This window comes from Vulpes vulpes, chromosome 3 (genome assembly GCF_048418805.1).
Source record: "Vulpes vulpes isolate BD-2025 chromosome 3, VulVul3, whole genome shotgun sequence".
NCBI classification, from domain to species: Eukaryota; Metazoa; Chordata; class Mammalia; order Carnivora; family Canidae; genus Vulpes; species Vulpes vulpes.
Window position 1 is genome coordinate 100,603,141 of NC_132782.1, and position 25,261 is coordinate 100,628,401.

The 25,261-nt window shown below is 46.2% G+C and overlaps 1 protein-coding gene across 5 annotated transcripts in view; it reads right to left on the minus strand.

The window, feature by feature from the left end:
• The window catches only part of VPS35L (VPS35 endosomal protein sorting factor like), a 115,800-nt gene that overhangs the window by 88,484 nt on the left and 2,055 nt on the right, over nucleotides 1-25,261 (minus strand). For all 5 annotated transcript variants that reach the window (XR_003235666.2, XM_026003204.2, XM_072753740.1 and 2 more), the window contains 6 exons: nucleotides 20,721-20,820; nucleotides 18,101-18,256; nucleotides 15,496-15,618; nucleotides 13,344-13,368; nucleotides 10,447-10,523; nucleotides 6,756-6,884 (listed from right to left, as the gene is read on the minus strand). Coding sequence is in view for 4 of the 5 variants with exons in the window: in XM_026003204.2 (XP_025858989.1) it covers nucleotides 6,756-6,884; nucleotides 10,447-10,523; nucleotides 13,344-13,368; nucleotides 15,496-15,618; nucleotides 18,101-18,256; nucleotides 20,721-20,820 (610 nt within the window). In the remaining variant the exon portion in view is untranslated. The remainder of the gene's footprint in view (nucleotides 1-6,755; nucleotides 6,885-10,446; nucleotides 10,524-13,343; nucleotides 13,369-15,495; nucleotides 15,619-18,100; nucleotides 18,257-20,720; nucleotides 20,821-25,261) is intronic.

Consider the following 25,261-nt stretch of genomic DNA (forward strand, 5'->3'; position numbering starts at 1 on the left):
ATGATATGCAATATTGGAAACACTTTGGCTTTGCAGGGATTCACTCAATCCCTATGCCTGTATCACTCACGCCAAAGTGCCATCAACATGTTCAGCTTGCCTTTTTTTTTTTAACACACCGAGAGAGAGAGAGAGAGAGAGAGAGAGAGAGAGAGAGCCAGGAGGGGCAGAGGGAGAAGAAGAGAGAATCCCAAGCAGGCTCACACCGACGTGAATTGGGGCTCAATCCTATCACCCTGAGATCACAACCTGAGCCAAAATCATGAATCAGACCCTCAACCAACAGAGCTACCCAGGAGCCCTGACACATTCTAAACAAACTCTTAATGCAAGACTACAGCCACACAACATAGCCCTAGACACCCCAGATTAAATCCTCTTTTATGAGCAGAAACAAAAAACCTATTTCTTCTTTGAAGAACAAAGCTTAATGCCCCTGATATCTTTACAAATTCAAAAGTCAGCACAAGGAACTAAATAACTCGCCAGACTCTATCATTCCAATGCTTGACCTTCAGGTACAAATACGTCACTTAAAAACAAAAGACACTTGGACCTTTAGAAGGAGTCCTTTAATATGCATTTCCCAGGTGCAGAAAATGGAAATAATGTGTATCAGATGGAGAGGTGGCCTGATACAGGTTTTCAGCTTGGAACTGTTACCTAGTTTCCAACTTGTTACATTCATCAAGGGTCTTCTCAGTATTACAGCCTAAAGGTAAACAGCGTTTCTGATTGTGAAACATTGTCTTACAGCCCAAATGTTAGTGGGGGGTGGGGCCGAAGGGTGAGGGGGACGTAAGCTGTTAAAACAATGGTGTTGACAACAAACGTGGCATTTGGACATTCATAGAAGTCCACTTCCGGATGCCTTGCTTTGTGTTCTTCATATGCCCTTTATGTGAGCTCCAACTTAAACAATTGCCCCATGAGATTTCAGGGCTTGGAAAAAGCAAACAACTCTGAATCCTAGTGACTGTTTACAATACACAGCCCTTGGTTCCTAGGGATGTGACGTCTCCTGAGTTCCTACTCAGAGCCCCTCAGAGAGGAGTTACTGCCCAGTGGTGAGGTGGGAAGCCAGAATTCAAACAGAAGACTTCAAATTAAACACAGCTGGGGCTTCCCAACATCTGCGTACTGATTTTTCTCCCAAGCTGGTATCACAGAACATCGATTTTACTCAAGAGAACAGGAAGCAGAATTTTTTTAAGTGCGCAGTTAAAGTCGTAATTATGGCCCACATTGAAATCCCCCCTTTAAATCACTAATTTGAAGATGCCAGTTTTTTAAAGCTTTGGTGCAGTTTCCAAAATTAACATCAGGCCTGCTAGGGTGTGTGTGTGTGTGGAAATTATGGATTCCCTGGGCACCTAGGTGGTTCAGTCGGTTAAGTGTCTCCAACTCTTGATCTCAGGGTCGGAGATCTGAGTCTTGAGTCTGAGCCTTGTGTTGGGCTCCGTGCTGGGCATAGAGCCTACATTTTAGAAAACAGAGGTGGGCACCTGGGTGGCTCAGTGGGTGAGCATCTGCCTTCAGCTCAGGTCATGATCCTGGGGTCCTGGGATTGAGTCCGCATCAGGCTCCCCGGGGGGAGCCTGCTTCTCCCTCTACCTCGGTCTCTGCCTCTCTGTGTGTGTCTCTCATGGATAAAAAATATATATATATTAAAAAAAATAGATTCCTTGCTCCATGTCAAACCTACTGGTCAAAACCTTCAGCCAAGGTGTCAGAGAATAGGCATTTTTGACAAAGGCTCCAAGTGACAGCTGCACTAGAACCCAGGATACACTGGGTTCGTGAGACCCACAACCTGCAGCCTCCTCCAAATGGACTAAGGAACCTACAGCCCCCTGGTTCTCAGCTTCAGAATCATCTGGGGAGCTTTTAAAAATAATGCCACCTGGATCCCACTCCCAGAGACTATGATCAAGCTGGTCTGGGCACAGCCCAGATTCAGGACTTTTTTAAAAGCTCCCAAGGGATTCTGATGTGCAGCCAAGGTGAAGAAGCACTGTGGCAGACACTTCCTCAATAGCTGACTGATAAATTACTCTGCCTGAAATACTTGCTATGGAAAGGATCAGCACTGCTGGAAAAGTACTAAAAAGGGTGTTTTTCATTTGTTTCCAATTAGCAACATCCTACAAGGACACTAGGCAATTTCTAAAACATATATGTGTGTGTGTGTGTGTGTGTGTGTGTGTGTATTTGAATAGCCAAACAAAATGAAGTGAAACATAGCCTATGGCCACGTACTAAGAAAGGAAGATGGGCTGAATGAAGCAAGCAGACTAATTAATCAGAGGATAATTACTATTGAGAATACATGGGGAGGGATCCCTGGGTGGCGCAGCGGTTTGGCGCCTGCCTTTGGCCCAGGGCGTGATCCTGGAGACCTGGGATCGAATCCCACGTCGGGCTCCCGGTGCATGGAGCCTGCTTCTCCCTCTGCCTGTGTCTCTGCCTCTCTCTCTCTCTCTCTCTCTCTCTCTCTCTCTGTGTGTGTGTGTGTGACTATCATAAATAAATTTTTAAAAATTTTTTAAAAAAAGAGAGAATACATGGGGAAAAAATCCTAAAAATAAGAAAAATACAAACATAACATAAAAATACAAACAACATGATAGAAAAAAATGTGCAGAAAGAATCAACAAAAGCCACTTTACAGAGAAGGAAACCCCAACGGCCAATAAATGTGTGAAAAGAGGCTCAATCTTATTATAATCAGAGAACTGCAAATTAAAACCACAATACAATATAATTTTATTACTTCCTAAATTGGAAAGATTAAAACAGAAAGTCAGCTCATACCAAATGTTGTTAGGATGCTCAACAGCACAGACTCACACCATCCCACAGCTGCTACGAGCACATGCTGGCACAGCTATGCTAGAAAACAATTTGGCATTGCCTGGTAAAGCTGAAGAGGCACATGCCCTGCACCCAAGCAATTCTACTCTCAGGTATGGACTCCCATCTCCAGAGAGGCCAGCAGACACATCCAAGAATGATCACAGCAACACCATTCACAACAATGAAAAAAGGAAAAATCAGATGCCATCAACAGAAAGAATGATACATCTTTTATACATCAGTAGACTCACCACTGTTAAGATGGCAAATCTAACCAACTTTGTAAAGTCAACACAATCCCTATCAAAATCCCAGTTCTTCAGGGGGAGGGGTACAGGTAGTGGACAGAAATTGACAGGCTGATCCTAAAAAAAAAAAAATCACATGAAAATGCAAAGGACCCAGGATAGCCAAAATACTTTTGGGAGGGAAAAAAAAAAAGAACCCAGTTAAAAGATTTACACTAAACAGTTTCAAAAGTTAATGGGGACACCTGGGTGGTACAGTTGGTGAAGCATCCAACTCTTGGCTTTGGCTCAGGTCCTGATCTCAGGGTCGTGAGACCCAAGCCTCTCATTGGGCTCCACCCAGCATGGAGTCTTTCTTAAGATTCTCTCTCTCCCTCTCCTCCTCCCGTGTACACTTGCACACTTGTGCATGCCCTCTCTCTAAAATAAATAAATCTTAAAAAACAAAAACAAAACCCTCCCGTAAAGCTATGGTAATCAAGACAGTGTGGTACTAGCAATAACGACAGATTTATACAGATTTATGGGATTGACTTATAAGTCCAGAAATAAACCCTTACATCTATGGTCAGGTGACTTTTGATGAAGGTGCCAAAATAATTCAATAGAGGAAAGACAGCTTTTCCAACAAACACTGATGGAACAACCAGGTATGCACATGTGAATACAAATAAATCTAGACCCTTATACTGGATAGAAAAATCACCTTGAAATGGACCATAAACTTAGATGTAGGAGCTAAAATATAAAACTTCTAGAAGAGGGGTGCTTGGGATCCCTGGGTGGCACAGCGGTTTGGCGCCTGCCTTTGGCCCAGGGCGTGATCCTGGAGACCCGGGATCGAATCCCACATCAGGCTCCCGGTGCATGGAGCCTGCTTCTCCCTCTGCCTGTGTCTCTGCCTCTCTCTCTCTCTCTATCATAAAAAAAAAAAAAAAAAAAAAAAAAAAAAAAAAAAAAAGAGGGGTGCTTGCCTGGCTCAGTTGCTAGAGCATGCGACTCTTGATCTTGGGGTTGTGAGTTTGAGCCCCCCAAACTATAGAGATTACTTAAAAATCTTAAAAAAAAAAAAAAAAAAAAAAAAAGCTCCTAGAAGAAAACGAAAAAATTCTCACCAACTAGGATTAGGAGAAGAGTTATTAGCTAGAACTCCAAAAGTCTGAGCCAAAAGAAAGACAATTGATAAACTGGATTTCACTAACATTAAAAACTCTTCCATTTCAAAAGACATTATTCTGGAAATGAAGACAAGCCACAAACTAGGAGAGGATTCCTGTAGATCAGCTACTTGATGAGGAACTTTTTTTTTTTTTTTAAGATTTTATTTATTTATTCATGAGAGACACAGAGGGAGAGGCAGAGACATAGGCAAAGGGAGACGCAGGCTCTGTGCAGGGAGCCCAATGCAGGACTCGATCTCGGGATTCCAGGATCACGCCCTGGCCGGAAGGGAGGTGCTCAGCCACCCAGGCGTCCCAATTGATAAGGAACTTGTATCAAGAATAAAGAATTGTTACAACTCAACAAGAACATAATGTAATTTTAAAAATGAGCAAGTCTTTTTCAACACACGTTTGGCTAACATAAATACGAAAATGGCCAAAGAGCATATGAAAAGAAGCTTAACATTATTGGGATTGCAAATTAAAACCACAAAGGAGATACCACTTCAAACCCACTAGGGTGGCTATAACCGAAGTGAGAGTAAGTCAAGCATTGGAAAAGATGTAGAGGAAATGGAACCCTCATGCCCTGCTGATGGGGTTTCAAACGCAAAACATTTTGGCCATGTCTCAAAAAGTAACACATTCCCTTATCATAAGACTCAGCAACTCTACTCCCCTAGGAATCCACCCAAGAGAAATGAAAGCATATGTCCACACAAAGACTCATACACAAATGTTCACAAGTGACATCATTCATAACAGCCAGAGTGGAAATGACCTCAGCGCCCATCAAGTTGTTAACAGGTAAGTAAAATGTGGTTCTCCATACAACGGAGTACTAGTCAGCAGTAAAAAGTTACAAAGTATTGATATACTACAGCGTGGATAAACCTCAAACACGTAATGCTAAGTCAAAGAATCCAGAGGCAAAAGACTACATATTGAATGATCCCTATGCAGAAAATATCCAGGCAAGGCGAATTTATAGTCAGAAAGCAGACTGGTGGTTTTCTGGGGCTGGAAGTGGCAGGGTCTGACTGCAAATAGGCCTGAGGGAATTTGAGGGAGGGGGGTAAGAAAATGCTCTAAAACTGAGTTGTGTAATAGTTGAGTAACTTACTAAAAATTACTGAAATACATTTCAGTAAAATTACTATACCAGAGGATCCCTTATCACAGAGCAAATAAGGTGAACTGTGCATAGTTCTCCAGACTATGCCTCTTAAGACTCTCTTTTTTGGTTAAAGAAGCAGTCCTTAAAAAGTATGGAAAGTCAGTTACTATTCAACAGATGTGGAGTTAATGAAACACTTCCATGATTCTTTCCTTTGAGAAGACAAGAATCAAATCTTCTCCAGATGTAAACTCTTGGACATCAAGTTCTCTACACTACAATTCTTTATGGGGAGATGTTGCCAATGAAAATACTTTGAAGAAGCACGTGTCAGTTTAGATATTTTCTTACTTGAGCCACTCAGCAAGCAACTCCCATCACGTGCATCCAGGATGAGAGAACTCTTCTTCAGGAGTATTTACTTTGTAAACTGACTGTGATCCAGGGGAAATGAGCTTGGGTTTGCCTCTGTCATGAAACACCACAAAAAAAAAAAAAAAAAAAAAAAAAGGCAATACACAGTGTCATCTTAAAAGACTTCAAGTACCCAGTGTAAAGACTGCCAGACTCTAACCTTCTCTCCAAATAAAAAGGTGAGAAAACAAATGTCACACTGCCATGACGTCAAGAGCAGGACTGTCCTTTTGAACTAAAACGGCTGCTCAGAAATTTTGTGAACTCTGCTCTGAAAATCATAATGAACACATGAGTCCTTTTAGAGTGTACTTCTGAGCATGTTTTGCCAAGAGAAGATGATCTGAAGGGTCAAGAAACAGAATAAGCTGTTTTCCTTACAAAACTTGATCTTGTGATCCAAGAGTTGTCACAGATCAGCAAATTTGGCAAAAAAGGATTCAACAAATGTACCTCTCCTAACACCATAAACATGTTTTGTCACGTAATTATGCAGAATCTGAGCCAAAAATGCATATACCAGCGGCACGGAACAATTAGTCTCAAAAATACAAAGGAAATCTGATCAAGGAAAACCAAGACAGTTGGCCAATCTTTAGTCATACAAATCACAAACGTGTCAACAGCTGTATCAGGGCCAGTGAACCTTGCAATCCAGGGTGTATGTTGGGGGCGGGGGGATCATTAATTCCATAATCCAAGCTGAATATCCTAGGACTGTGCAGTATACAACCTGTGCAGCTGTACATGGTGGCCCTGGGATTAGCCATCTCATAAAAACACAGATTTCACCATCATGGCCTTTCACAGGAAGTATGTGAAAATGGAACAAATGAAAAAAAACTAGGGTAAGGCCCTGAAGGCAGGCCTCTGAAAAACCCTAATTATCTATAAAAGAGTTTTACATAGGAAATTCTGGGGGGAAAAAAACAAAACAAAACAAACAGTAGACCTGACCTGGATGACTATTTTTAGAGCTTTCACTTTCTGGTCCGAGGCCCAGGCATCCTTCAGCGACTGGTTGAGCTCCTCTATGCGGTTCACATAATCCTGTTGAGTCAAATTCAACAGCTCCTTTTGGGATCCCTGTGGGCAGAAAGTAGGAAGGTGTAGGTATACAAGGAAAAAACATTATTTGGCCACTACCCCATGAACAATCCTGAGTATTAGCTGAGCTTTGGTCTCTAAGTCTTTTTCATACCCCCATCAGGACTGATAGCATCATCTTGCGACTAAAGAGGTTCTTTGAGTTTTCTGCAGACAGGCAAAGTGCAGGCACTCAGCCTGGCCTTGAAGCAAGTCAGACCTAAGTCAATCCCCAGCTCGGCAACTTACTAGCTGTCTGATTCCAAGTGAGCTACTTCCTCCCAAAGCCTTGTCTTTAACAAAGAACAGGACTCACCTTATTCAACAAATAATCAGTGGGATCTACCTTGAGCCAGGCTTGGGACAGCAGATGCCCAAGACACAAGGATGAGCAAAAAGACATTATTTCTGCACTTAATGGAGTTTAATGTACAAAGGATGAGATGGATATTAATATAAATGGAGATAAAGCTCCAGAAGAAATAATTCTATGAAAACCTCTATTATGGTTCACTGAATCTGAGGTGCCCCTTGTTTTGGGAGGGTTTTTTGTTGTTGCTGTTAAGATTTATTTATTTGAAAGAGAACACCAGACAGAGACAGAGTGAGTGCAACAAGCAGAGGGGAAGGGCAAGGAGAGAAGGAGAGAGAGAAGCAGGCCCTCCTCACTACCCCCACCGCCAAGCAGGGGGCCCAACACGTGGCTCGATTCCAGGACCCTGGGATCATGACTCGAACCAAAGGCAGACATTCAGCAGACTGAGCCATCCAGGAGCCCCTGAGATGCCCCCTGGAAGAAGCACAGTTTTTTGTGTACCACTAAGGAAGGAAAAAAAAATGCCAATCACAGGCGTGCACCGAGACACACAGCCCAATTTCAAGGATATTCAGACATGGTGGGAAATGTTTATCTCAGAATGGAAGAAATACAGTAACAAATAAATGGACTCCAGACTGGGGGGTCAAGAATGGTTTCCTGGAGGAAGGGATGCCTGAGGCAAACACTCACAGGTGTATAGGTGTTACTGGACAATAGGGAAAGTGGGGTGCAGGGGCTCTTAATAAGACTGGGGGGAGGGCCTTCAGAACAGAGAGCAGACCACAACAAAAAGCTGTGGCAGCAGGAAAGCAGGACCATCACAGGGATGAAATCAACAATGAATGTAAAGACTTAGCACAGCCTTTGGCACGTGGTACCTGCCCGTTAATCCTTGGCTGTTGTTAATGCGCTATTTACAAAGCTCACAGGAGTGAGGGTCATACTAATCCATACGAGATCAGGAACCAAATCTTTTTAAAATTATATGTGTGTGTATACACACACACATATATATACACACACATACACATACATACACATACAGTTATTTTGGAGGGGGCAGTGAGAAAGAGAGAAAGCATGAGTGGAAGAGGAGAGGCAGAAGGAGAGGGAGAAGCAGACTCCCTGCTGAGCAGGGACCCTGACACAGGGCTCGATCACAAGACCGGAGATGATGACCTGAGCCGAAGGCAGATGTCCAACCAACTGAGCCACCCAGGTGCCCACTCCCAGTTTTTTTTATATCAATGTTCCCTGGAATCCAAAGTGAAGAACTCTATTAAAGAAAAACATGCAGAAGGTTCAGGAAATTTGGACGGATCCCAACTGGCCCCTGGAACTGCAAGATAGGGTTCCTCTTTGTCCCTCTGCAGTAGGAAGGGCCACGTGACTAATTTGGGCGAAAGGACTATGAGCACGATGGCATGTGTCCCTTCTGGGCAGAGGTGGTGAGAAGTGACCCTTTTTCCCCTAGAAACCATCTCCTGAGATGGCAGCTCTCAAGACGGTGGCGTGTCTGTAACCTTCAGTGGACAAGTAAGAGGAGGAAGAAATAAACTTTTGTTCTGTGAAGCCATGGAGATAGTGGAGGTTCATTTGTTAGCTCAGTATAACCCAGCCTTGCCCTGACTCCTAAGCAATGCCCGCCTGGAAGCCATGGGGCAGCCATCTGCTGCTGCGAACAAGGAGAAGCCAGAAAAATCAATCTGCAGTGGCGAAAGAGGGGGCAGGGCGAGGAAGGACAGGTATAGAGGCAGTGACAGGAGGCTACAGAGAACTGAGTGGCAGAGGACAGCTGCCTAAGTGTCTGAGTGATTCTCTAGCTCCTGGTTCCACACTGCTGTGCCCTTGGGTTCAGGGTAATGTCACCGTGCTCTTCAACAGAGCCCCCATTTGCAACTGACGCCAGTTCAAGTGACATTCAGATTGAAGAGCTTTGATTCAAATGCTCAGCAGTTCCCCTCCTGCCAGCCAAGGTTGGCTGAGGATACACAGACCAAGGCTCCCCGGGCACCTTAATTCAAAATGTGTTCCTTCTGAATTGGGAAATAAGGTAGTGGACTAAGAGACTTTGCTGAGCACCCAGCAGCTGTGGTCTCAGAGCTGGAAGGACCTTGAACCAAGGGACAAGATGCAGGACAGAGCAATGGCTCCTGCCATCACACGGCCCTTTGTGGATTTCAAAGCATCACCATTCGGTCCATACAACCATATTGGTTACCCCCATGTTCTATTTAGGGAAGTGGAGATAGGAAAGGGGAATGCCCAAGGGCACCCTGCTAATCAGCTAGGGCCTCCAGAATAAGGGTAAGCCAGTGGTGACAGCAACGAACACTCACAGCACATGCTGGGTGCTGAGTATAGGCACTTCATATACATTAACTTATTTAATTCCTATAATAACCCTAAGAGGCAGGTATTAGACAGCATCCCCCATTTTACAGATAATCAAACTGAGGCACAGAGTTGTTAAGCCCATTGCCCCAAATCCTGGAACTGCCAAACGGTAGAGCCAAGATTCAAACTCAGACTGCCTGGCTCCAGAGTCTGTCTTACTTACTTACATCCTTACTAGGATGCTAGGGCAGCTTCTCTAAGTGACATTCCAGAGGATGCAAACTCACCTGACGCCAGGGGCCAGGCTAGGGTGTTCATGAGTGAATCGGGACAGGAAGGACTATAGAACCTGGATGGCACAGGCCCTGGTTAAATGCAGGAACGTGTACCCATAGTTTTCAGGCGGAATTCAAAATATATAGATATATACGTATACACGTACACATACACATTTGGATTTATATGCAAAATTTACCAATTTTTAAGAGTTGGCAAAGGAGTCACATTCTCTAAAAGCAGATTTTCTGAAAGATTCCTTCCTGCAAGCCAGCAGAGCAGCCACACGCAGCCTCTGTACAAGGTATGATCTTTATACTATGCGAGGCGCTTCCCAGGGAGGTGGCTCCAGCTGGCTTTTCCAATTAGACCCTGTCCCCACACAACCCGGGTGTGCTAGGCATCGCAGTGACAAGACGCCTTCAGAAAACCAGCCCAGGGCAGCTCCTGTGTGCTCAGCCAACTGCACCACTGGCAGCTTTCCCTGGATCGGTTGGTGCCTCGGGAGGAATGAGCACAATGCGAGGCTTGGGAATTAATCAAAGAGCAGCCACCGGGACACAGCTCACTTGGCAGAGGAAACTAAAGCGCCGACCCTCCCCGCGCTCAGCAAATGACTTGCTCACTCACCTCCTCAAAGTCATCCAGCTCCTCCAGCCTGGTGCGAACCTTCTCTGACATTGCGGATGTGGCAGTCCCGGCTTTGCCTAAACAGAACGGATTCATGTCACACAGGTGGCTTTCTCTGTCACCCACAACCCCAGGGGACAGCATCTTTCACTCTACACTTTATTCATCATGAATAAGGAGGGCACAGAACAATTTCATTACAGACAACTCTGAGATGGTTATATAAGGATGTCATTTTCACAAAAGTCCCACTAGCAACGTTTTTGCTGAGCCTCGGACTAACTATTCGGGCCAGCCTCGAAGTGGTTCCCCTCCACTGGATATTTACAAACTTTTCACTGAATCCTTTGTTTCCTAAAGAAAGCCAAAACAGAGAAGGATGCCAAAAATCCATCACGCAATTGTCTTCCACCAACAAAAGGCCCTCTCAGCCTCAGCACAGGACTGTACTCTGCTCCTAAAACCACCACCTCACTGTCTGCCCAGCACCAGGGCTTCAAAGCTCTCTCTCCATGCAAACGGGGCTGGCCAGGCCTCCTCCCATCACCTGTCAGCACAGATGTCTGCCATCCCATCCAGCTGCCAGCTGGCCCTCCGGCACCCCTCAACTCAGAAACCTTCCCCCGTCTGAAAGGGGCTTCTGTTCTGTTCTAGATCTGAGGTCCTCCTCCTGCCACCCAAACTCACTCTCAGGAACGGAAGTTCATTCTTTGAAGGCACCGGCTTTTTAGATCTGGTGTAAACTCAAAGATCCGTCTGGGATCAGGCTGAGAACATGGTACAGTTATTTAATTACTAATGAATGACTACAAGTTTCCAAATAATGTTTTTCTTTTACCTCGTTTCTACTTTTCCTTCAATTTGAAATATAATACATAGAGAAAATGCACACGTGTATATTTTAACAGATAACCAAAACACCTTGGGACCACTACCCAGGCCAATACGGCCTTGCTTCCTATTCACCATTATCTTTAGTCGATAAAATTGACCTTTGTTGTTGCACAGAGCTGGTGCCCTACTGTTTATTTTCCACCGTGTGACTACACCACAGTGCATTTCTTATCCTACTGCTGATGGATGTTTGAGTTATCTCCTGTTTGGGGGTACCGTGAACAATGCTGCTATGAACGTTTCTGTATCTCCTGGTTCATATACGCACGTTTCTTCAGGGCAGTGCCTTCTCAGACTTTTACAGGAATCACTCAGATGAGTTAGCATGTGGATTCTGATTTTCAGTAAGACTGGCAGAGCCTGGGACACCTGGGTGGCTCAGCGGTTGAGCATCTGCCTTTGGCTCAGGGCGTGATCTCGGAGTCCTGGGATCGAGTCCTACATCGGGCTCCCTGCACAGAGCCTGCTTCTCCCTCTGCCTCTGCTTCTCTCTGTGTGGGTCTCTCATGAATAAATAAAATCTTTAAAAAAAAAAAGACTGGCAGAGCCTGAGACTCTGCACATCTAATGACTCCCAGGTGATGTCAATGCTACTAGCCCTTGGACCACACTTTAAGAAAAACATAGGTTTGGGTAGAGTTGGAAAAATGCTTCCTTTCTGAAAAGGACCAAAATACTTTAGGTTTTGTGAGTCAAAGAGTCTCTGTTTTAACTACTCAATTCTTCCATCATAGCACAAAAGCAGCCAGACAATAGGTTACCAAACTGGTATGGCTGTATTCTAATAAAACTTTATTTACAAACTTAAACAGGGGCCAGACCTGGCCTGCAGGACACAGTTTGCTGATTTCTGATCTAGAGTGTATCCTAATAGTAGAATTGCTGGGTCAAAGGGCTGGCCCAACTTCAATTTTAATAGATATCACAGAAGCGCTTTATACAGTGGTTTTTACCCTCTCACTGACAGCATTAGAGCTCCTGTTACTAGTACCTCCTCAACAGCAAGTAATCTCATCAGTCTTTCTGGTCTTTCCAAACTGGCAGACGTGGAACAGTATGATTTACTTTTTCATGGTTTGTTGTCCCCATTACAGCCCTACCAAAGGTGCTCCCACTCTCTCGATTACTAAAGTGTTGCCCCCATGTGCAGAGAACGGGGAGAGCTGCATCTGCCATACTAGTGATTTGCATCCCAGTGGTACGTGAGCTGTGTCAGCTGCCTCCCAATCACCGGGGAGCTTCAAAAAAGCACTTCCCAGGGGTGCCCTGGTAGCACAGTCAATTAAGCATCCAATTCCTGGTTTCAGCCCAGGCTGTGATCTCAGGATCGTGAGACTGAGCCCCACGTTGAGCTCTGCACTCAGCAAGGAGTCCGCTTAGGACTCTCACCCTCTGCCCTGCCCTCAACACCCCATGCACGTGTGCTCTTTCTCAAAGAAATAAATCTTTAAAAAATGCAATAGTTGGATCTTACTCAAGAAAAATTCAGTAAGTGGAGTGGGGCCCAGGGGTCTATTTGGATAAAAGTTGTTCCGGTGACCCTGTTGCACAGCTAGCTTGAGGCAAAATGGTGCAGAGCTTCTGACCCTGTGTCCTGGCAGAAGAAACTGAGGACTGTAGTGTTCAGGGACCAGTGGCTGCTGAGACTGCTCCTGTCCCCAGAGCATCTGCCTTCTCACAAGGGATAAAGACCAAAGTAAAAGAGCTCTAAAAAGGAGAGTTTTAACTGTTTCCCAGCTGCTGAGGAGTTATTTGGAGTGGAGTCTATTGCTCTATAGCTAAAACCAGTGATCTGATATTTTACTCTTAGTCACTTTGAGAGTCACTTTGGTCTCTCTCCCACCCCCCACTCATCACATAAATAGGTATAATCTAGGCAATAACAGCTTTCATGGAATTAAACACCAGACTGGATTCCACAATCATTTTTTTTTCTTTGTAAAATTATACGAATGGTTATGGGAGGATTCCCCTTCAAGATAGAAACAACAGCAAAAACTCACCTTTTTCAGATCCCATAAACAGATTCTGCAAAGGCAAAAATAACTTGTTACTATTTATCAAAACTTACTAGTTTCTGCAATGACAACAAGAAAACCTCATAAGGTACTTAATTACTCAGGTAGCACCATGACAACATGACTCTTTGGTGTCCAACAGAACTACTTACTGATCCAAATGAGAAATAGAAAATATTTAATCAAAGGAGGAAGACACAGCTCACTGGAAACCACTGGAGTTTCAAATTAATACACAATCCAGGATGCCAAGAAATGGCAAAATTTTCAGGCCAAGGGACATCACGGGGTAGTATTCAGGTTCTCTAAATCAGGGTTTCACAACATTGGCACTACTGACATTACAGGCCGGAAAATCCTGTTGTGTGGAGGCAGCCCCCAGGCACTGGAGGATGTTTAGCAGTGTCCCCGGTCTCTAACTGCTAGATGCCAGTAATACCCCCACAGCTGTGACAACTAAGAATGCCTCCAGACAATGCCACGTGTCCCCTGGGAGGCATAAAATTACTCCTGGTTGAAAAAAAAAAAAAATCACTGCACTAAAATGACTCAATGCATTCAGAAAATTAGAACTAAACCACCAGTCCAGCCACTCTGCCTGCACCCTGCTCCCCTAGTACAAACCCTGAGAGGACGTGAGTGGCTCTCCCATAGCAGAGCCTTCCCAGAAGCCCAACAGGCTCACTCCTTCCTCCCTATGCACAGCCCCGATTTCTGATGGGCACACTGGTCACCATTTCCCAGCTTCCCTTCCACCTGTGTCTGGCCTGTGACAACCTTCAAGACAAGTGTGATGGGGTGTGTGTGGAAGGGGACTCTGGGAAAGGTCCTCAAATGACCCAGGGTGCATCCCACTTTCCCTCCTCCTTCTAACAACGTGGCCACGAGGGGATGCTGATCACAGCAGAGCAGCAGGGCAGAAAGAGCTGCCCAACCAGCCCTGGACTACCCACCTCTGGGTTGCTTTTCAGTGTCAAGAGAGAAGCATCACTCTTGCATCTGTCACTAGCAAAGGCTTCAGTTATAAGCTCCTGAACCTTGACCTCAATAACCCAGGCATTACTCTTTCCTTGTTTGGGCTCGGCTCGAGGCCTTTCACCACAGGAGCCACTTGCTGGATCCAGGGTCAGCTCCTCTCTCTCTCTCTCTCTCCCCCACATGTGCCCCCAGCACAAGCCAATGACGTTGCCTCAAGGCCACCCAAAGAAACAGCAAACTTCCAGTTCTGGAACACCTGAGCTACAGCAAGAAGTAAACCTTCTTTGGCGTGGCGGGATCCTCACATCCTAACTCAGACCTCCCCAGAGATGAGGCTCCGCTGTTCCAATTCTTCCTCTGAACTGTGCCAGAGCCCTGATTCTTAGCCCATTTTTTGAGAAACCAATCAGTACATTTTTCTCCCAACTAACGCTGGCACAATGAGGGAGACACACAGAGCCCAGGAGTTGGGGCAACATTAACTTCAATGTTGCAATTTATAAGAAATCTGTATTTGGTCTGGATCCTGTTCCTGGCACAGAAGCTCCTACTACCCTTAGAATTTCCTAAGTGTTGAGTGGCAAAGTGTTTTCTGTTATGTTAATTGATTTTTGGATCCACCTAAAGTTGGGGACTGGTTTCCCAGGGAAGCAAACGTGATTAAAGGGCTGGAACTTTCCATTTCTCCAGGGAGGAGAGAGGGCCTGTAAGTTGAACTAGTCACCAATGGCCAATGATTTAAACAATCGTGTCTATGCAATGAAGCCTCTTCAAGTGGATGCTGATTCAAGGCCTTCAGTATCTTTGTAATCTAGTGAGTAAACTGGCTTCCTGAATTCTGGGAGCCACCCAGCAAATTAACCAAACCCAAGGAGGAGGTGGTGGGAATCTGATGCACAGCCAGATGGCCAGGCTTGTGAAGTGGGAGAGAGCGTTGAGGGACCAGGCCCTTAACCTGTGGGAACTGATGCAATCTCCAGGCATCTCTCTGTGTCAGAAAGGAGTTGAGCTGCAGGACACCCAACTGCCATCGGAATTTTCCCCATGCTTGACATGGGGGAAAATCCTACACACACAATAAAGGCAGAATCACAGTAACAAAAAGAAATCACTACCAAGTCTGAAGCAGGCCCTGGGAGAAGAGTGTACTGGTACTCACGATGGAGAGCTTTTCTGTGGTGGTGTACCGGGCAAGGATTTCTCCTCGTTTGCTAGCCCAGGGCTCAAAGTCTGATCCTACGATGGAGTTCTCATCTCTGTCTCGTCTCTTTCTAGAGCTATCCTAAAAAAAGGCAAGACAAGTTCTCAGCCACAGTATCATTTCAGTCCTTAAAAGCAAAATAAAAGCAAACAAGGTGACTGTAGTCGATAACACAGTATAGTAAAACTGAAATTTGCTAGGAGAGTAAAACTTAAATGGTCTTACCAAATTAAAGAAAAAAAGGTAATGATGTGAGGTGACAGATGTAATAACTAACTTGATGGTGGAAGTGTTTTCACAGTGTATAGAAATATCAGTCACAAATGGCTGACTCTTGGTTTCGGCTCAGGTCATAATCTTGTGGTGGTCGTGGGATGGAGCCCCACCACAGGCTCTAAGCTCAACGGGAGTCTCTCTCCCTCTGCCCACCTCCACTCATGCTTTAAATTAAATAAATCTTTAAAAAAAATAGCAAATCATCATGTTGACACCTTAGATGTCTAACAATTTTGTCAATTATATCTCAAAGCTAAAGAAAAAAAGTTTAAGCAGAAGGCAGACAGTCCCTCACTGCAGAATAAAACAGATCTGTCTAAAGGTTTGGTGGATAAAATGTTTTTCAGGCCAGTTCACCACAAATGGCTAATAAACCGATCAAAAGACACTCAAACTCATTTAAGAATCAAGGAAAGGCACATGGCAAGTGATCATTTTTTGACCACCAAAATGGCAGAGTTACAATGCACGGTACTATCCCTGTTGGCAAGGACGCGGTTAGACAGGCCCTGCTGGTTGTCCTATCACATGGTGAAGCCTTTCTGGAAATGATACAGCAGTAGCCTCAAAACCTGAAATACATGGGATCCCTGGGTGGCGCAGCAGTTTGGCGCCTGCCTTTGGCCCAGGGCGCAATCCTGGAGACCCGGGATCGAATCCCACATCAGGCTCCCGGTGCATGGAGGCTGCTTCTCCCTCTGCCTGTGTCTCTGCCTCTCTCTCTCTCTCTCACTATCATAAATAAATAATTAAAAAAAATTAAAAACAAAACAAAACAAAACAAAACAAAACCTGAAATACACATTGCTGTAGCCCAGTACTGTGTTTCTAAGAAGTTATCCTGCAGGGGGCGCCTAGCTGGCTGAGTTGCTTGAATGTGTGACTTGTGATCTTGGGGTTGGGAGTTCGAGCACCATGTTGGGTGTAGAGATTACCTAAACATAAAATCTTTAAAAAAATAAAATAAAAAAGAAATTATCCTCTGAAATCCAGCACGTGTGTACCCAGACATGGGTCTGTTAAAGGCCCATGGCCGAGATGAGGGAACACCAGAAACAGTCCATGTGTCTAGCATCAAGGAGGTACTCATTCTTTAGGATGCAATGCAGCCATTCAAAATAAAAAGACTGCTCCCAGGGGCACCTGGGTGGCTCAGTGGTTGAGCGTCTGCTTTTGACTCAGGTCGTGATCCCGGGGTCCTGGAATCAAGTCCCACATCAGGCTCCCTGGAGGGAGCCTGCTTCTCCCTCTGCCTATGTCTCTGCCTGTCTCTCATGAGTAAATAAATAAAATCTTAAAAAAAAAAAAAAAAGCCTGCTCCCTAAGTACAAACACAGAAAGTTCTCCCAGATACTCTGTCAAGTTGGGGGGGGGGGGGGGGGAGTATAACTATAGTTCAATTTACATTTAAAAAAAAAAATGTAAACGGATGTGGACAATGCCAGCACAGAATGATGGTTCAGAGTGTGAGCTGTGAAGTCAGCCTGGCTGGGTCTGAAGTCTAGCGTATACTTGATCTTCCTCCACATGGGCCTCCTCAGAACACCTGCCACACAGCAGCATGAGCACTAGGAACACAAGGAGCAATGCCCACCTTGCAGCAAGGAAATCCTATTACTGCTGTGGTTGTTACTCAGATGGGAATATGTGTGTAGATATTCAAAAACTACCCTATGTCTATATCTATGAAAATACACAAAAAGAAGCGATAGAAGTGGACGCCGAAAACACTGATCACTGATGACCTCGAAGGCAGGCCAACAGTATGAGGGCTTCACTGGCAGGGTTTGACTCCCTTACATGCAAAACCAGTGATTTAAATATTTTTTTTTTTATTTAATTATGATAGTCACAGAGAGAGAGAGAGAGGCAGAGACATAGGCAGAGGGAGAAGCAGGCTCCATGCCCCGGGAGCCTGATGTGGGATTCGATCCTGGGTCTCCAGGATCACGCCCTGGGCCAAAGGCAGGCGCCAAACCGCTGCGCCACCCAGGGATCCCCAAAACCAGTGATTTACTTATATGATTACCTAATTAGAAAAAAGAAGAAGAATTAGTATGGGTGAAATGAAAACCAAGAATGAATTTTGAAGTGGCTTAATAAAGAAAGGAAGAAGCTTCCAGAAACCACACCAGCCTCTAAGTGGGGGACGCGGCCTCCATAAGCAGGACCCTGTGGGCCTGTGGATCATCTGAACCGTTACAGACATAACACTCTTGTGCCAATTAAAAAACAAAAAAATGAAAAGTCACCCTGCTCCCAGACGGACCCCCGTGGGCAGTGTTACCGTGGCTGCAGGCTCAGCAGTGGCTGCGAACATGGAGAGGGGGTCAGTCCCATCCAGCACGCTGCTCAGCGGGTCCACCACAGAGCTGGAGGACGAGGAGGACGTGGAAGACGTGCTGCCTTTCCGGCTCACTTTCTTGGTCTTTGACTCTGTGACCTGAGGGGAAAACCGCGAGCAGGTAAAGTAGAAGTTCCCCAAGACTTTTCCCAGAGAAACACTCACCTGAGTTTTTCCCTCATTCCCTTGGCTGAAGTGACCATTGCTCTGAGCAGGGATGCTTATGTTTTTGTAACAATCTGACATGACTCAGAATCCCAGCTGTGGAGGAAGGGAAGGCAGTGTGGGGCGCTGGCGGGAGGAGGAGACGGGGCCTCGAGGACTCAGGAGGTGGGACATAACCGCATCCCCAAAGGACCCTCTTACTCAGAGCCTTCCCCAGGGAAGCAGCATCTACATCACCTGGAAGCTGTTCAAAAACGCGGACTCCTAAGCTCCACTGCATCAGAACCTGCATCTTCACAAGACGGTCCTGTCGTTCATGAGGTGGCAAGGTCCTGGGAGGGTCATGAACCAGGGGACGTGAGATCCCAGGGCTGTCACGCCTGGGACGGTCACCATGGGGCTGCCGAGCTGCATCATCCAGTACTGCAGAGTACTGGATGCCCTGCCTTCCTTTTTTGAAGAGCTTCCTAATGCCACATGCTAGTCAGTACTGGGGGCGCAGTGGGGTGTTGGGGTGTGAAGCCATGTCCTTGTCCCACTGGCCTCTAACTCTCCCCGACTTCAGAAGACCAGACCAGGGCTGACCCTCTGAACCAAGAGGATCCAACCAGAGTTTCTCTACTGAAAATTTAGGACCAAATCCAGAAAGGCTAGTTGGGTTCCACTCTCCTTTTGAAATGAGGAAGCTATGAAAGCCCAGGGGCCAGGGCTGACGGACAGTAATGGCCAGTCTGAGAAGGTATCCATCGGGAGATGGGGAAAACCCGTCTTGAGAGAAAGAAAGAGAGAGAGAGAGAGAGAACTGGATGTTCTACTCCAAATGATGGAGAAGATGGGATTCGAGACCTGAGTGGCCTTCGTCCCTGGTTCTGGGAAAGGAGGCTCTAGACCTTGGAGTGGCCGTCATTCACAAGCCCCTCAGTCACACCTGGGTTTATGCTGAGGGGCTGCAGCATGGTGGCTGCTCATGAGAAAGACGAAGCCTATGGGCACAACCAGGTGATCTCCGCCTGACCACAGGGGAGGGAGGCTGGAGACCAGGTGCAACCACGTGGCCAGGGAATCACGCCATCACACCTACGTACTAAATCCCCAAGATGAAGTGTGGACGGTAGAGCTTCCTGATTGGTGGACACATGATGTGTCCCCAGGTAGAGGACACAGAGCTTGCTGTGATCCCAGACCTTCCTGGGCCTCACCCTAAGTCTCCCTCAGCTGGCTGCCCCTCATTGGTATCCTTTATATAAAAACCTAAGTACACTGCTTTGCTGAGTTCTCTGAGTTGTTCTAGCAAGTTATCAAGCCTGAGGGAGATCTTGGGAAACCCCTGGATTTGCAGCCAGTTGGTCAGGCGTGCAGTTGGCCTGGGGGTCCCCCAAATTTGCAGTGGGTATTTAAAGCAAGGGGCATCTTCCTGAAGACCTTGCCCTAAACCCAGAGGGTCTGACACCCACCTCGGATGATTTGGTCAAGTGCCTCCTACTAGTGCACACCTGTCATTCTGTCTGCCTGGCATCTGTGCCTCTACCTCCCAGGCTCCCAGTCGTGTTTTCTTTGGGAAGGCAACCCTCCCCGACTCTCAGCTCCCACAGGCCTAGTGGGGTGGGCACTACCCCACCCCAATCAGCCAGCACATTCTACTCCCTGGTCACCAGAGTGAGCCAGGAAGGGACACAGAACCCAACTGGGCAACGGAAACTGCCAGAGAAGAGAGTCTCCCTGCTGCTGCCATCGCTCAGCCACTGGATGCAAGCCTGGAGCTGCTGCCCAGGTCTCTCTCCAGGCGAGTGAGTTCCTGAGAACAGACCGACCCACTGGTGGGTCAGCCGCGGTGGCACAAGCCCACGGGGCCTGGCAGGGCCTTGGAAGGCAGAAGCTCCATCTAGGCTCCCCTGCCTTATGAAACGGCCTCTGTGTATTCTCAGGCTCTCTGCCATTACAGAACATCACGTCCCTGCTACCCGTGGTCTATGCCTATTGCCCTCATCCCACACACGATGACAAGCACATAGCTTCTACTACTTACTGATCAAATGACACTAACCCAGAAGCAAAGGACCATCTACGTCACTTGCCCACTTTCTGGTTTGTTTTTTAACTAACTCACAAGCCGCCAAAGACAGTACCCAAGGACAGCATCCTCAACTAGTCATCAGAGAGATTCTTATATTCCACATGGGCAAGTTTAGAAGGTATTTGGTTTACAGCTCCCCATTAGGAATAAAGGTAGCCCATGGCTCGTGACAACCTCGCAAATGGGAGAAAGGGTAGAATGAACACGATGGTGGGAGATAAACAGGCAAAAGCGCTACTGCCAGCAAACGGCAAAGCCCCAGGAACCCAACCTGTGATTTCGTGGAGTAAGAATGGCAGTTTGAGAGGCCCGTGACAAACTCACAGTTATAGGCTTCAGCGGGTGATAGTCTCCAAACTCCAAGGGCACAGCCTCCAGGCGGCATGACGCAAACTCAGCCTTGTAGTTCCTGCTTCTGGAATGCCTGGCAGACAGCAAAACCCAGAAAACGATCAGCTGAGGGACACATCTAACACACCAGAACTGTTCGCTCAGACTCCCTCAAGGATATGGCCGTCTGTAGCAGAAGGTACCTCTACCCAGTCTGAGAAATGCTCAACAGAATTTTAACACTCAGTTCAAAGGCATCCGGGACCCGCAAGGCCAGATGCCAGAACCAGGGGCGTTCAGTGAGGTGAGGCCAACTTTCCTCCCTGGCTCCTCCCCCTAAACAAGCAGGGCCCGAAGGAAGAGCTTCTTAGGAGAACAGGGTGCAGAGAAGTGAGAAATCCGGCCCTGGGGCTCCCCACAAAGTGTTCACAAGAGCTGTAGAAAGCCAGAGAAAGAAGCTGAGCAGGAAGTAGACAAAGAGCACAGGGTTTTCATAAGTCTTGTGACAGGATCAGAGGATGGAAGTAAAACAGAATCCATGCTGATGCACAAGGGGAACAGACAGGAAGCCCGGCAAAGAGGGTGAGAGGCAGTAAGGGGCAGGGCGGGAAGGCCTAACATATGTACAACTAGAACCCCAGAGGGAGGAGAAAAAAGATGGGCAGAAACAGTATCTGAAGGATAACAGTGGAAACCAAAGACAACCAGCTACAGATTCTGGAAACACCTATGCCCCACGCAGGCCCTGTACAAAAACAAATCGGAAACCATACTTAGGGCTTTGAGTAATATGGCTAAAAGAGAGAGGATTTCTTAGAAAGAAAAAAGAAAAAGACACAGTATTTTCAAAGAACGATTATTGTCTCAGCACAGAGAGCCGGCAGACAAAGGGATGATGTGCTCAAGTAGCAAAGAAATTAAATGCCAAAAAAAAAAAAAAAGAAAAAGAAATTAAATGCCAACCAAAAATTCCACACCTACTAAAACTACGCTACAGTCCTAAGGGGTAGTTTCTCTGTAAAAGGAAACAAGAGGATTTGTGGGCGGTGGTGGGCACCTTGGTGGCTCAGTTGGTGATCAGTTCATGATCTCAGAGTCCTGGGATTGAACCCCATTCATTGGTCTCCCAGCTCAGTGGGGAGTCTGCTTCTCCCTTTCCCTGCCACTCAACATTCCCACCCCGCCCCTGCCCTGCCAGCTCATGTTCTCTTTCAAATAAATAAATAGTCTTTAAAAAAAAAAGAGGGTGCCTAGGTGGCTCAGTGGTTGAGCATCTGCCTTTGGTTCAGGTCGTGATCCTGGGGTCCTGGGATCGAGTCCCGCATTGGGCTCCCTGCAGGGAGCCTGCCTCTCCCTCTGCCTAGGTCTCTGCATCTCTGTGTCTCTTGTGAATAAATAACTAAAATCTTTAAAAAGAAAAACAGCACATATAGCAGAATTATGTTTTTTTAAAAAAGCTACATGTAGAAATAAAATGATCCCAACTGAAAAACATAGATATATGTAATATGCACATATATATGTACGTACCCATATGTACTGAAGAGTAATAAAATGTAAAGGTGTGGATAAAACCGTATTATTGACTGTAAAGAATAATTTATGGTATTTAAAATACATGTAGAATTGAAACCATATGACAGCTAGCACAGAAGAGGCGCTGTGGTCTGAATGTCTGTGCTCCCCCCACCCCAAATCCACACATTGAAATCCTTGCTCCCAAAAATGATGGTGTTAGAGGTGGGGCTTCAGGAAGTGAAGGGGTCATAAGGGAGGAGCCTCATGAGTGGGACCAGTGCTGGGAATAGGGACCCCCGAGAGCCCCCCTACCCCATGAAGATAACCTGTGCTGATGTCAGGATCCCGGACTTCCAGCCTCCAAGGAGAAACAAATCCTCTTGTTTAGAAGTTGCCCCATCTGTGATTTTTTTTTTTTTTTTTACAGTAGCCCCAATGGACTAAGGCAGGTAACTGGGACTGAGAAGTGGGGGTGCTGCTATAACAAATACCTCGAAACGAGGAAGGTTTTTTCGAGACAGATGAGAAAAGCCATTGCCTTGGGGGGGACAGTCACGGGTGACTGCCATGAGGGCAGGAGAGCTGCGGAGGAAGCCCCAACCCTCCTCCAGGAGGCACCAGCGGCTGCATCAGAAGCTGGCGAGGCCTCAGATGGCTACAGGGACTGAGGACCATGGGCCAGGACACGGCCAGGTGATCCCGGTCACACTCAGGCAGGCAGCTCGGCAGGAGCATGCTCACCTGCGGGTGCCCTGCGGGAGGCAGAACCCATGAGCAATGAAGCGGGGCAGGGGGTGAGGACACTCCCTACACCGAGCGTTGTGGGAGCTCTTGAATACGCACCCATAAAAAAAAGGAGAGAGAAGTGATTAAAAGCCAGAATGGCTCATCCAAAGGGAAACATTTTAAAAAACTTGGAAAGCACGCAGTCTCAAGGGGCACCGGGAGACGGTCACCTTGCTCCTCAGCCTCCCAGTCCCCTGAACACGTCCCCACCCAGCCCCACGACTTATTAGTACTTGCCGGAACCCCAAATCCAACTGCGCTGTGCAACCTGTAGGCCTGACTCGAGCTCCAATAACCCAGAAACCCAACTCAGGACAAGAGAACAGGACATTTCATTCCCATCCCTTTCTAAATAACTGTGGCTTTGAGAGTAGGAGAGGAGGAAGGCCACTCAACAATACAGGTGGATCTCTAATTTTTATTTTTTATATTTTGAAAGAAAAAACCCCTATTCATGATATATTGCCTAGTCTCTGCAGTCACACTCACCATACACTGAGTCCTCATCTCTCAAAAATACGAAATGCTCTTCCAGGCTCCCTTTGATAGGCTGCCAATCCTTGACTTAAAAAATAAACCAAGAAAAAAATAAAATAAACCAAGACCTGAAGAATAAATAAATTGGAATAGCAGCCATCGACGGCCATAACAGAGGTTAAAAATCAAACGATGCTTGTCCTCCTTTCAGGTCATTCTTAACTTTATCAACAGAATTTTGAAAGGTTATTAGAATGAGTGGAAATGGAATCCGACCCGAAATTCAGTTGCAAAGGCTCTTCATCCCTGTCATGATTGTTAAATCAACCAACAGCTGACAAATGCATAGTATCAAAAAAAACAAGATGCAGTGAGGGTGACACAACATAAGAGACACCTAACTCTGGGAAACGAACAAGGGGTAGTGGAAAGTAGGTGGGCGGGGGTTGGGGTGACTGGGTGACAGGCAATGAGGGGGGGCACTTGGCAGGATGAGCACTGGGTGTTATATGTTGGCAAATTGAACTCCAATTAAAAAAAAAAGAACAGTGACTGGATTCGCAGAATAAAAATAATAGTTCTCATTTATTATGTGCTTGCTATATACAGGGATCCGGGTCAAGCCCTTTCCCCAGCACTTCCTCATTTAACCAATCCCCAGACACAGGTGCTATCATTATGCCCATTTTTCAGGTAGAGAAGCTGAGGCTTAGGGTTGAGGTGACAACAGCAGGTACTTAGGGACTCAAGCAAACTGAGCTGGCCTGACTCTCAGATGCAGGAGCTCTGCAGCCCATCTGTGGGTCATCTTGAGAGCCTTAAGCCATTGTCTACTTTTGTCTATTTTCTTTTTAAAGGACCAAGCTTTGAAATAATTTTTGTTTTTAAGCTGAGGGGAGGTGAAGAAAAATACTTCTGAAAAACACCTTAAAAAAAAAAAGGAAACATTTGCCCATTTTGAAATTCCATGTCAAACAGCTATATGCTGATCCTTGTGTCATTTCTTCCATTACATTTCCTCAAATTGATTCTTGGGTCCTAACCAGTTTCCCACAGTTTGAGATGCTACAGCAATGGTCTTCAAGGCCTGGGTCTTTGATAAGGCCAACAGTGCCCCCCAGTGGGCATTTACTCAAAATCCCTATATTATACTTTTTTGCCCCAGAACAGAGCCCATGCAGCTGGTCAAAATCCCTCATGAATCCCAGCTCCCAGCAACGCTGAAGGCTGGTGTGGATCCTTGGCAGCCACCCATCATTTCCCACCTGCGCTCCTGGCTGGGCCCAGCTGCTGGCTACTAAAGTGCGGCCCACAGATCACTTAGCAAGGGCATCACCTGGGGAGTGTGGCAACCCCAGATAGGGATCTATCTGCAGGTTAGCACAGCCCCCAGAGGATTTATACCCACGTTAAAGGTTGACCACTCCCTATTTTCCAATTACTTACATCTGGTATCATGGATGCATAGAAATTCCATTAGCAAATAAATCTCCTTATGCTGGAAATCCCGAAATCCACCAAATGCCTTTTGCTGTTTATTTTAATTTGTAAGTGATTTTTAAGTGACTAATGATATCATCTGGCTGTTTCTTCCCAGGATCATGATATACCCTCCCTCCCCGCCCCCCCAACTCCTCAAAAAGTCTTCAAGTGATATAGAAATTCTCGACTTGGGGGATTCCTGGGTGGCTCAGCAGTTTAGTGCCTGCCTTTAGCCCAGGGCGTGATTCTGGGGCCCTGGGATCGAGTCCCAC